This window comes from Meles meles, chromosome 9 (genome assembly GCF_922984935.1).
Source record: "Meles meles chromosome 9, mMelMel3.1 paternal haplotype, whole genome shotgun sequence".
NCBI classification, from domain to species: domain Eukaryota; kingdom Metazoa; phylum Chordata; class Mammalia; order Carnivora; family Mustelidae; genus Meles; species Meles meles.
The window spans coordinates 71,294,139-71,306,988 of NC_060074.1; the positions used below are offsets into that span (position 1 = coordinate 71,294,139).

Genomic DNA, 12,850 nt, shown 5'->3' on the forward strand with positions numbered 1-12,850 from the left:
GATTCTCTCTCCCTCTACCTGCCGTCCCCTCTCAAAAATCAATAAAATCTTTAAGAAAAAAAATCATGCTGCAGGAGACTTCCGGGGAAGATGGAAGAGTAGGAGCCTCCTAGCACACTTACTGCGATGAGCACACTGGCAGGAGCAGAGCTGCTGAGTCACTACTGTACACCTGAAACTAAGACAGCTCGAGTATGCTCCTTCTACTGGAATTAAAATTTTTACAAGATCATGCCACTAAAGAAAGATGGGTTTGTTTTTTTTTTTATTTTATTTATTTGACAGAGAGAAATCACAGCTAGGCAGAGAGGCAGGCAGAGAGACAGGAGGAAGCAGGCTCCCCGTGGAGCAGAGAGCCCGATGCGGGGCTCGATCCCAGGACCCTGGGATCATGACCTGAGCCGAAGGGAGAGGCTTTAGCCCACGGAGCCACCCAGGCGCCCCGAAAGATGGGCTTTTAGTGATAAACTTGTTAGAATTATTACAGTTACCATTTTGAAATACTTTTAGTATACAGTTTTAAGTGCTAAGCTTCATGCTAAAAGACATGTAAGAATGTAGTTTTTACTTTTACAATTTAAATAGCAGAAAGAAATGTCTATGACCAAACACTCTAATTTAAACATTTATTTCTAAGCCTATGTCAGAATTTAGAGTAGTTTGAATAAATGGTCAATTCTTGGTATAGTTGTTTTATACAAAGGAATTTCACATGATGTGAATAACTTATTTTCATAAAGCATTTCAATGAATCCCAGAGTTGCTTATTTCTTCATGCGTAAACCTTCACAGTTTCTTCAAAATGTATATCTAAAACTACTGTGGTCATATTTTATAGAAAGGATTTGGCATATTCAAGATTTCAAAATGTCACAAACAAAATATTACTGACTAAGTGGTTTTTCAGAATTTGGTAATCATCTTTGAAGATAAATTCACAGATTTTTAAACTTCAGTTTGATTTTGCAAAAAAATGTAGTAAGGACAATCCAGCTTAACAAGTTATCTTTAAAATTCAGTTTCCAAGGCAACAATCATAGGTCCCTGTACACTGCTTTAAAAAAATCATTTTTATAAATTTAGTTACTGTAACATCAAAGGCAAGAGTTAAATATAACTGCCTTACTTTTATCTCCTTTTATCAGACTTTCTGAACAGGCCAACTTCTCTCTTTTTAATGGACTAATACTGGATCCCTAGTCTGCTGCCCCTTCAGTACAGAAGGTTAAGGGCGGATAAACTGAGTTTCCAAAGTGGCTGTCTGCAAATCTAGATTACTGCCTGTGTTAAGAGCAAACTGGGATCCAGCCCACTGTATGTGCATAATAGCAAATCTCCTTATAACTTATTCCTTCTAACTTCGTAACTCAATAAAGCAAAAAGGGAAGGGCTCTTACCTGCACATTTCACTCCCTGAGCAATAAGACCCCACATGAAGTTGGCACAGTATTCACACCAGTGTGGCCCTCTGAACGTATGGACCTGAAAAAGAGCAGTGAGAGACAGAGTGGCCAGAGGGGAAGACACACGGACGAAGAGATGGTTTTCTGTCAAAGTGTGGAAATACAAACCATAGGACCGAAGAGGTGTGTTGTGGCTGCATTTAGGAAAACTTTAGCTGAGTGGAACCGACAAGCATTTAAAATTTCTTTCAGAGCTCGATTTCCTCTTTGTTTCAGAAATGGTGATACATCAAACCACTATTCTGTGATTCACTTTGCAAAACAATTTCTACAGTGGCTCTCTAGCTGGTTCCCTCCAGCCATAAGCCTCATCTCTGAGTTACACAAAGGAGAAGGAGCGATGCAGGGTATGTCTGGGTCCTGTCAGGATTTTGTCAGTTGACCTACCTTCTGTGACCACAGATGGCGAAGGTGATACTCAGTGATTGGTCACAACTGAAGCAGCAAAAATGGCCAATTTCTGTTCAAAACCATTTGATACTTAGGTTAGTTAAGGGAATGAATATATTTTAGAAACTGCAGAAGGGAGAGTTAATCAGAAACCCTACTTGAGTGTAGTAATTACGCATGAATCATTTCAGCCTCAAAAAAATTTAACTGCATTTGATTCCTTTATCCCTAAGAAAGGAATCCCCAAAGAAAGGATTCAAATGCTAAGATACCTAGACTTTTCTGTATAGGAGAGAAAAGCCACTCTAGCTTAACTCATGAAAAAGTATTGGTAGAAAAGAGAGGCAAGGAATTCAAACCCCAATATTAAAAAATAAAAGAAAAAAATCTGGAATATTCTCATAACACTTTGAGATTTCTGAGGAAAAAAAAGTTCTGAGCAGATATTGGCTGAAAATCCACCCAGGAAAAAAAGAAAAAGGGAGCGGGAACCAGGAAGTCTGATCTGTGTATCAAAGTACATTTACATGAGAAAATTTCTTATATGTATGATGTTCTCCTGCAGAAAACAGTCATATAAAGACAGTGAAAATCATAAAATGTGATGATTTTGTACTCCAACATAAGTATCCGTCAGAACAGCTAATACAAATAATGAAATTCACCGCTAAGATGGTCATTTTTGTTACTGTTCTTTTTATGTATCAAATAGGTAGATGATTTTTAAGATAATATAATTTATTCTTTCAAACTTAAGATGCTATTGAACACAAGACTTATATTGAACACAAGGCATATATTCCATTTAGAAAAACCAAGCCAGGTAAATTATGACAAACCACTGATTATAAGAGAAATCCCAATTCCAGAGATGTTAAAATGAAAAAAAAAAAAAAGCCATATTATTCAGATCAATGAGAAAAGGTATGTCAGAATACTAACACTGGCTAGGTAAGGCTGTCATGGATAACCTGGTGTTGGTTCCTTCCAAGTAGGTATGTGCTTGTGACTCTGGTCACTGCCAAGTGAGCTTGAGTACAAAATGTGTGATTTTGGAAAAGAAGGCCATAATCCCTTCTGTGTCTTTTATGGAAAAGCATCAGGAATGCAGACACAGTAGCTTCCAGATTGTTACTGATGCTCAGTGTCTGTAACGGAAAGCATTTCCTAGAGTTTTTAAAGCAGAGCCCAAGATCAACATTCAGATAATCTGTGAAGTCTTTTTTGTTGGTCTGTGTTCCCCGGAGTGAATAAAACTGGATAAAGTAGGAAGCCTTGCTTTGCTTTGAGCAGAATGAGTGAAACAGCACTGACTTGTATTTCAAAAAGTTACGTAATCATGAAATAGCTATAGAAGGATGGCCTTAGTTCCAGGGAGAGTTTCTGGGATACCCACTGGCTTAGATGTTGCAAGATGGTGGACACTCCAGTATCACTTGACTTGGTGAGGTGAACAGAAATGGACTAGAAGCACAGAGGAAGTAAGTCCGTCTTGTACCTGCCAGTTATCTCGCTATAAAGGATCTTAAAGTCACATTTGGGAGAGCAAAAACAGAGCAGATGATGTGAAATACCTTAAACTGGGCTCATGGCAAACAGCACTGAGTACTGAGAGGTTATGACAGAACCAAGTCCCTTCCTCACCTTCAAAACAGCAGTAGTGAGTGCGGCGTCTGGGAGTTCTTGGGACGTCTCTTCACGTGACAAGTAGGACAAAATATGACAAAGGAAGGGTTTGACTGGTCCAAGCAGGCTGGCACTCTGACTGAAGGATCCCATGTGAGCTCAGAAAGCAATCTCTAGGAAATTGTAATTTATACATTTCCCTCTTGGATGGTGTTTTATAAAGGCATCCTGAGCCGTGTGGGGCTGCTGTTGTTTTCCCTTTGTTAACACCCCTCGGAAGGGAGCTTCTACAGCTCTCCAGCAAACGGTTCTAGAAAGGAAACTGAAGCACCAGAAGCGTACTAAACATCTACTTGTATAACGGGGTTTAACTGGATTCCCTTCTGAATCTTTATCTCTATAGTGCATATTTCTTAAATTTTGTTTTGTGACCCCTGCTTTACGACAGTGGACTCTGTCTGTAAAAATGGAACATCGTAGCATTTTTGTCTTTTTTTTTCCCCCTAGAGATCATCAAAACAGAGACTTCATTCAGTAGTCATTTTTATTCATTCATGAACATTTTGAAAGTAATGACACACAAAGATAAAAAGGATCCTGGCTTAAGGAATTCACCGTAGGTTTCTCCCATTAAATACAGTGTGAAAATGCTCAAGAGAAAGTCCCCACAGAGTGCATGGGAAGCTTAGGGGGGGAGGTGATGGGCACCCTGCAGGCTTAAGATGCACCCCAAGAGGTGGGTCAGCTGGGTGACCTGTAGGGCACGACTGGGGTATATGTGTTGGAGGGGGTGCACTAGGAAAATTCCTTAACTATTCCAAGGAATCAAAGGTATATGGCTTGAGCCAAACAACGGGAGGTTTAGAGAATCATAAGGATGTTCAGTATGGGCACAGGTGGGGATGACCACATGGCAAGAATCAAGAGAGACAGGTGTCTCTTTTCCATGCCTATAGATTAACTTTGCCCAGTGAGCAAAGCAGGGTCACTGAGGATTTTCCAGGTGAGTGACACAGGCAGGCAAGGCTGGCAGAAGACAAATTCGGTAGGAGGCTATGTCTGGCAGCAGTCCAGGTAACAGATGGTGTGGGCTGAACTCAGGCAGCGGTGGTGGAGGAAGGGGTAAACTAGTTATGTAGGAGGCAGAATGAGCAGGCCTTGGTAACCAACAGAATCAGAGGCACAGGAGAGGAGAAGAGGGCATAAACAGGGGGAACAGAAGGGGAACAGGTTTGGAAGGGAGGAGGGTGGGGAATGGCAGACGGAAGAAAACTTCTGGGAAAGAGGAGAAACTCCTGCAGTAAAGTTCCTGAAGGTGGCAAGTGGAGATAGGATCCAGGACAGAGGGATTAGCTTTGAATAAGAGAATTATTTCCCCCATTCCCTGAGTTGGGAAAAAGGAAGGAGGGGAGTGGATGGCTGTGCAGGAGTCATGGAGCCTGGAGTCTGGAAGGCTAAGGGAGTTCACTGTCCAGAGTCTCTGCAGTAGATGGAAGTTCAGTTGGCTGAAATGGGGGATAGGGACTGGAACTGGCCAGAAATTCAGAGAAGGGCTGCTGGACTTGAAAGCAAGTTTCTTTCCTGGATGACACTAAAGTCATACAATAGATGTCAAGCACATTAAAGAAAAAGTCACAAATACTTTGTTAAAGTGCCTTATCTAAATGTTTTATTGTATGTGCAGTTTTATATAATCCGTGATGTTTATATCACATACTTTGCCAATTCAGAAAAAGGTATCTCTAAAACTCAATTGCACAAATCATACAACTTTGAGCAGGACAGCTGGAGGGCTGCTCCTTCCAGCACGATGGAAACGGAGTGCCGTTCCTGCCCACGAGGCCCTAGGGCCCGCACCCCTGCATCTCATTCTGTTTAACAGAGACGGTTGTTTTCTGATTACCTGTCTTAAAAATGACTAAATCAGAATGTAATGAGCATTCAAAATATAATAATTAAAAGGTCAAAAGTTGTGCCTTGGGGATTTTTTTTCTGCTTAGGAGGACGCTAAGAAAGAACTGGGGCGGAATGTGGGAGAAAGGAGGCGTGGAGTGGTTCTCAAGGGGTCCAGGGGCCCGGCCCGAAGCCTCGCATTGCAACAGAAGGCAACTTTTGTCAGGAACGCACTGGAACACAGGAGATGCCTTCTTAGGGATCAGCTGCTGGTCAGCACGCGGGGTTCAGAATTACTGACGTCTTTACAACAGAAACAGCGGACAATCATTAGTGACCTTTTCCATAGGATTTTGATTCTAAATGGCTCCAGGTTTTTTTTGTTTTCAAAAGTTTGTGCTTTGGTTTTCCTCTTTCTTCTGCTCCAGGACTGTCATGTCAGCTCTTTCTCCTTCTTCCGTACCCCCTGCCCCTTTTCCCGTTCACTGATTCTTAGATGCAGATGAGGTCATCTCAGAGGACTTGGATAACACTGGATGTAAATCAAGAACCGAGGTCATCTATATTCCTGTTGAAGGCCTTTTACAAGAAAAACACAAACTCCTGGCTTCTTGTCTGTGTTTCTTGTAGTCGAGGCTGATGGACAGTGGGGACCAATCATGGTCTTAAGGTGAATAAGGTGTTAAGTGGTGTCTTATTTTATTCTGTGACCTCTGCTGATCTTTAATTAGTGTTTCTTACAATCTGTTTCTGCTGTTTATTCTGTGACCTTAATGACGTAAGTTGGCTTTATAAGGTGGGAAACTGACCAGCACTATTTTCTTCCTTAGAGTTATTTGAACAAATCACTTAATTTACCAAAAAAAAAAAAAAAAAAGGAACCCTTTGGGGAGGGTGTTTTGGTGAGATAATCCAAGAGTGCATTCAGCTTCAGTGTATAACATTATCAGGGAGGACAAGGATGGTCCTGAGAAAAGCAACCTTGTAAATTGGCCACAGGTTTTTTCTAGGCCACCTCCAAACCTCTGGTACATCTTGACAAATGAAAGTGACAGAGTACACAGCATGAATTATACCTTCCTGAACAAAAGGCATTGCAACTAGTTTGAAGGTCCTTTTCTATAACTAGAAAGAAGACAACTTTATTACCATGACATTTGAGATTGCTTTTCACCCGTGAACAACTCCCTTCATGTTAACATCACTGAGAACCAGGGACGAAAGACGGAGTTAATTACCGGATCCCAAACGTCTATCCCAGAGAAGACGCTGGTCAGAACCAGGCTGAGAACACACAGGGAGGGAAGTGAGTGGGCCACTGATGGGCCCCCATGGCACAGCCTGAGGGTCAGCTGTTTCCTGGGCACTGACCTGGGGAAACTGAAGCTCTTCTCCGCTGGGCCTACTGTGACCCTGCCCCAAACCCCGGGTTCTGGAAGGAGCCAGAACACCTTTTCATCAGGTTTCTGACATTCTCATCCTCAGTTTGTATGTCAGTAATAAAAGGAGAGGAAAAGAAATCTATGCAACAGGAAGAGAAAAAATTTCAGCCTATCTTCATTATCCCTCCCAAGCTGTAACACTCCCTCTGGAAATAAGCATGAACGCCAATAGCCAAGGTGCTGGCCTGCAAAGCCTGCTGCAAACGGAAACTATGTCGGAGGCAAGAAAAACATTCGGGGAGGGGCGCCTGGATGGCTCGGTCGGTTAAGCATTTGGCTCTTGATCTCAGCTCAGGTCTTGATTTCAGGGTTGTGAGTTCAAGCCCCATGTTGGGCTCCACACCCAGCAAGGGTCCTACTTAAACACACACACACACACACACACACACACACACTCTTGGGGAAATGAAATTTTGCTTTGGGGTAAAAGGACTGACATTTGGGAGGCTCTGGTGAGTCATCTCTGCAGCCTGGTACTGGGTGATGAAGGGAGAGAACAGATGATCAAAATCAAAATGGGAAGCAATGTAGGTAGATAGGCAGCTGGGCAAGAAAGGCTTTTTCTCCTTTTTCCCCCATTTTTATCTTTTGGGCAACCAGAATGTACTCTTTTATGTAATCAATTTTAGTTTCACCAAGATGGCTTAACTTTGATCCAAAATATTTGAAATGTAGAATTTTGGTCCTCAAATTTTGCCACCTCAGTTAAAGTATTTTGATTTACACTATTAAGTCATGAGCAGAGAATGCATTACGTTGGCTATGATCATTAGCAAGAAATATATAAAATTGTGTGGGGGTTCCCTGCAAAAAGCAGTAGGAAACAGGTACTCAAAATAGGAGTGTCTTTAGTATCAAGGCAATACCTTCTTGTCTTATTACTAGTTAAATCTAGTCAAAATGACTAGTGGCTTCAAAATTCTTGAAGAAAGATCTCTAACAAACAGTGAGGTTCGGGCACGGTTAAGCCCCCAGCACTGATCTCATGCTAGCCGCGCCTACTCTTCTTGTCCTGACGGAATGGCTGTGTAACGTAGCACCCACAGCAGGGAAGGTGGAAGGAGTGCACCAAACACTTACGGAAACGGGGCCAGGAACTGGAGGGGCATACCCATTGGCCCCGTGCAGTGCCCCCAGCAGGCAGAATGGGGCACTGCATGGAGGCATGGGACCACGGCTGAGGGGGCCCAGGTGCAAATGGCTTCTCCAGCTCGCTGCTGCAGAGGGTGGCTGTGCAGGGGAAAGTTCCCAAGGGGCTCTCTGAGGCAGACACTCAACCTCACAATATTTAATAGAGTCAGAAGTACCATTCTGGAGAGGATGACAAATGGCAGAAAATGAGTGACCTAAGGTTTCAAGAATTAGAAAACTGTTCAGAATTGAGGGGGATGCCACAAAAATCTACAAGGCATATAGTGGCCAGACCATCAATAAATGATGTCCCCCTGAATATGAAAAATAACAGTAGGAAAACGCTGGTATAGTAACTGTCAGACTATAATACTAGTCTTAATTAGTAGGACAATTATTAGGGTAATATAATAAGGCAGTCCTTCCACATACAAAAGATTATAAAAAGTGGTTTCTTATTGATTGGTATCTAAAATGACACCTTAAGTAAACATGTCCAGACAAATAAGGGCTTCTTACCAGTTCCACTCATCCAGTCTACTTCCCTCAATTTTATGCAGGCCTTCTCCAGAGAGTTTACATTTCTTTGTGGCTTGCATGATTCTCCTCTCCTACCCCACCTCCCAAATGAACGCTGTCTCAGTGAGGGAGAAATAATCTCTAAAACTACAGCTGAGTTAACTGTGGAGGAAACCAAGTGAGCTTACTTAGAATCACACACAACCATCTTCATGCTCGAATACACACAGAGTTTCTTTTCTTTTTTAAAAAGATTTTATTTATTCATTTGACAGATCACAAGAAGGCAGAGAGCCAGGCAGCAGGGGGGTGGGGGGAGGAGCAGGCTCCCCTCTGAGCAGCGAGCCCTATGCGGGGCTCCATCCCAAGACCCTGAGATCATGACCTGAGACGAAGGCAGAGGCCCAACCCACTAAGCGACCCAGGCGCCCCACACAGTTTTTTGTGTCTGTGTTCTGTTTTCAGCTGCCAGAGTGGCTCCTGACACACAGCTATCAATCAGGCCGTAGTTTCAAAGTTTGTCCAAGTTTTCCAGGGATTCCATTTATTTACTTACTTTTATTAAGTTAAAAGGTATAGACTGTGTAATGACATAAAAATAGGAAAAAATAAATACAACCAATAATTTAAAAATACTGTTTCAAAATATGATAGTTTAAAGTGTTAGAAAACCCATGATTTTAATGTTTAGACTTTTTTACGCTTCAAAAGCAAATCTCCCCCCACCCCCACCCCAGCCACAGGAGCATTAATGAGAACTTTACCTCTAAACTGAATCATGGTTAAAGTTTAACACTGTCAAATGCATAACCTAAAACACTTCTATTTTGAAAGTTTAGTTTTATTACTTGGATTAATAAGTTTGCATTTAAGTATCAGCAGTAAAAAATCAACACAGTCAATATTTCAAAATGTCAGTCTCCTAAAGTTGTATTATGAAGCTATGATAGGAAAGTGAATGACTCATCCTTGGTTGTACAATAAAACCCACGGTAAAATCCATAATCTCTACACACACATTACAGACAAGGAAATTGAATACTATGAGACAAAGAGCCCCAACCCACATCATCCTACGATCCACAATTCCCTGAAGCCAATATTGTACTGGTATATAGTTCCACATAAACAGGTTTCAATTTCTTTGGTTTAGTTGGAATAATGTCATCTGAAGTTTACTGTTAACATACATTAAGAATGGAAGTATTCCTGTAATATGCCAGGAAAAAGGTTAGACAATAATGCACGAGAAATTACTAAACTATGTTGTTAAAACCCTTTTTAAAGCTCTAGTGGAAGAGATTCAGGTTTTCTCTACTTTCCTCTACTTCACTGATGGCTACTCTTACCTTTAATATGTCCTTCCATGACCTGGTTTAATTACGTCTTTTTCAAGTTTTAGGTGGAAGCTTAACTCATTGATTTAAGACTTTCTTTCTTTCCTAAAATAAGCATTTAGTGGTAAAGATTTCACCATAGCTGTATTACACAAATTTTGATATGTCGTATTTTTAAAATTCAGTTCAAAGTATTTTCTAATGTCTTTTGTGACTTCTTCTTTAATCCATGAGTTATTTAGCAGTAAGTTGTTTAATTTCTAAACGTGTGGAAAATTTTTCAGGTATGTGTTATTTTGAACAGTATACACCTTCTGTTGCTGAGTAGAATACTTCTATAGATATCGATTAGGCCAAACTGGTTGACACTATAGTTCAAATCTTCCGTCTCATTATTAGTGTTCCAGTTGTCTGCTCGGTCATTGAGAAGCAACTGTGGAAGTCTCTGTCTGCAATTGTAGATCTGTTTCTTTCACTTTTTAGTTGTTGCTTTATGTATTTTGAACCTCTGCTATTAGGTGAATATAAATTTTAAATTGTTTTCTTGATGAATTTTACCTTCTCTCCTCTCATTAATATTCCTTGTTCTGAAAATCACTCTATTTTTCTCTGAATTATTGTCTCCATGGTAGCTTTTTCTTTTAACTTTCTGGGTCTTTATATTTAATGTGGGTTTCTGGGGCATTTGGGTGGCTCACTGGGTTAAGACCTCTGCCTTCGGCTCTGGTCATGGTCCCAGGGTCCTGGGATCGAGCCCACATCAGGCTCTCTGCTCAGCGGGGAGCCTGTTTCCTCCTCTCTATCTGCCTGCCTCTCTGCCTACTTGTGATCTCTGTCAAATAAATAAATAAAATCTTAAAAAAATAAAGTGGGTTTCTATGGATAGCATGTAGTTGGATCTTGCTTTTGTTTATCCAATTTGACAACTTCTGCCTTTTAGTGGAGTGTTTGGGCCACTCCCCTTTAATGTAACTATCGATATGATTGGGTTTAAAATCTGCCATGTTGGCTTTGTTTTCTGTATAACTTTGTTTGCTCTTTTGTTCCTTTTTGTCTCTTCTTCCATACTTTTGAATAAATTGCATATTTTTTATGAATCCCCTTTGTCTCTATTAGCTTTTAACTATTTTATACCACTTCACGTATAGTGTAAGACTCTTACGACACTATGCTTCCTTCACCCTGTACATTATGCTAATGTTGTCATATACTTGTATAAACTATGTAATATCGCTTTTTGCTTTAGTCAGTTATCCTTAACATCACTAAAACAAAAGAAAAAAAACATCTTTTACACTTATCCATACATTTGCCATTTCTGGCATTCTTTATTCTTTTGTACAGATCTAAATTTCCATCTGGTATTATTTTCCTTTTGTCTGAAGAACCTCCTTTAACATTCTTGTAGTATAGGTCTCCTGGGGATGAATTTACTCAGTTTTTCTTTGTTTAAAAAAAATATTTTATGTCTTCATTTTTGAAAGGCTTTTTTTTAGTTGTCATTGAGTACTTTGAAGATGTCACTCTGTTGTCTTGCATGGTTTCTGATGAGAACTCTGTTGTCAGTATTTTTCATCTCTATGTAAAATATATTCTCTTCCCCTTCTCCCCCTCTGCCTTTTAAAAAACTTTCTAAAATATGTAAGTGTATCAGTGAAAAGAAAAATAATTTGTTTCTTCCCTTGATGTATTTTCCTTACACTGGAATAAGCTTTATAGTTTTAAAAAAAGATTTTATTTATTTATTTGACAGAGAGAGTGTGTGCACAAGCAGGGGGAGCTGTAGGCAGAGGGAGAGGGAGAAGCAGGCTCCCTGCTGAGCAGAGAGCCTGATGATGCAGGGCTCCATCCCAGGACCTGAGCCGAAGGCAGCCACTTTGACTGACTGAGCCACCCAGGTGCTCTGAAACTTTATAGATATTAATGAAGGAAACAGTAGTGTAAAAATCAATTCTCTTTTAAAAAATGTACTTTGTAATTTATGAGTATGAGTTTGCATATTTAAGATCCTATAGGATTTCAGATCCTATAAAGTCATAAAATTATAAACACTTTCTGAAGCTAGAATATGAAAATAAAATTGCAGAGAAGCTGAATACATGTTTAATTTCTAGATCTTAAATATGTCCTCTACACATTCTGATGTCACAAGGGAGAGGGACAACTTCCTACCAGGCTGAGATAAAGTACCACTTAAGGAATATAATTTTTCTTTCCCATAACCTGGTTTTCTCCTCTCTGGTTGCTCTTATGATTTTTCTCTTCAGTACTGGTTTTTAGCAATTTGATTATGATATACCAAGGTGTTGTTTTCTTCATATTTTTCCCCTTATTTGTAGTTCACTTTACTTCTTAGATCTATGGGTTTTCATCAAAATTAAAAATTTTTTGATCATTAGATCTTCAAATAATTGTACTGTTCCCTGGCCCCTCGCCATTGCTACTTCTGACTCCAATTATACTTTTAAATTAGATTGCTTGATAATGTCCCCCATTGGTCACTGATGTTATGTTAATTTTTATTTATTTATTTTTAATCTTTCTGTCCTTCATTTTGGATGTTTTCTATAGTTGTGTCTTCTGGCTCACAAATCTTTTCTTCTTTGATGCCTAATATGCCATTAGTATTATCCAATGTACTTTTCATTACTTTTTAAGATTTTAAAGATTTTATTTTTAATCTCTACACCCACCATGGGGCTCACAACCCTGAGATCAAGAGTCGCATGCTCCACTGACTGAGACAGCCAGATGTCCCCAATTCAGATATATTTTCAATCTCTAGAGATTTGACTTGGATTCTTTTTTTTTTTTTTTTTTAAGATTTTATTTATTTATTTGATAGAGAGAGAGAGAGATCACAAGTAGGCAGAGCAGCAGGCAGAGAGAGAAGGGGAAGCAGGCTTCCTGCTGAGCAGAGAGCCCGATGCGGGGCTGGATCCCAGGACCCTGAGACCATGACCTGAGCCCACGGCAAAGGCTTAACCTACTGAGCCACCCGGGCACCCTTGACTTGGATTCTTTCAGATGGCTTCAATTCTTTTCCTCA

General features: G+C 40.3%; 1 protein-coding gene across 4 annotated transcripts in view; it reads right to left on the reverse strand.

The window, feature by feature from the left end:
* CHN1 (chimerin 1) overlaps positions 1 to 12,850 on the reverse strand; it is a 215,465-nt gene that overhangs the window by 23,809 nt on the left and 178,806 nt on the right. For all 4 annotated transcript variants that reach the window (XM_046019506.1, XM_046019507.1, XM_046019508.1 and 1 more), the window contains one exon: positions 1,398 to 1,482. In XM_046019506.1, coding sequence (XP_045875462.1) covers positions 1,398 to 1,482 — 85 coding nt within the window. The remainder of the gene's footprint in view (positions 1 to 1,397; positions 1,483 to 12,850) is intronic.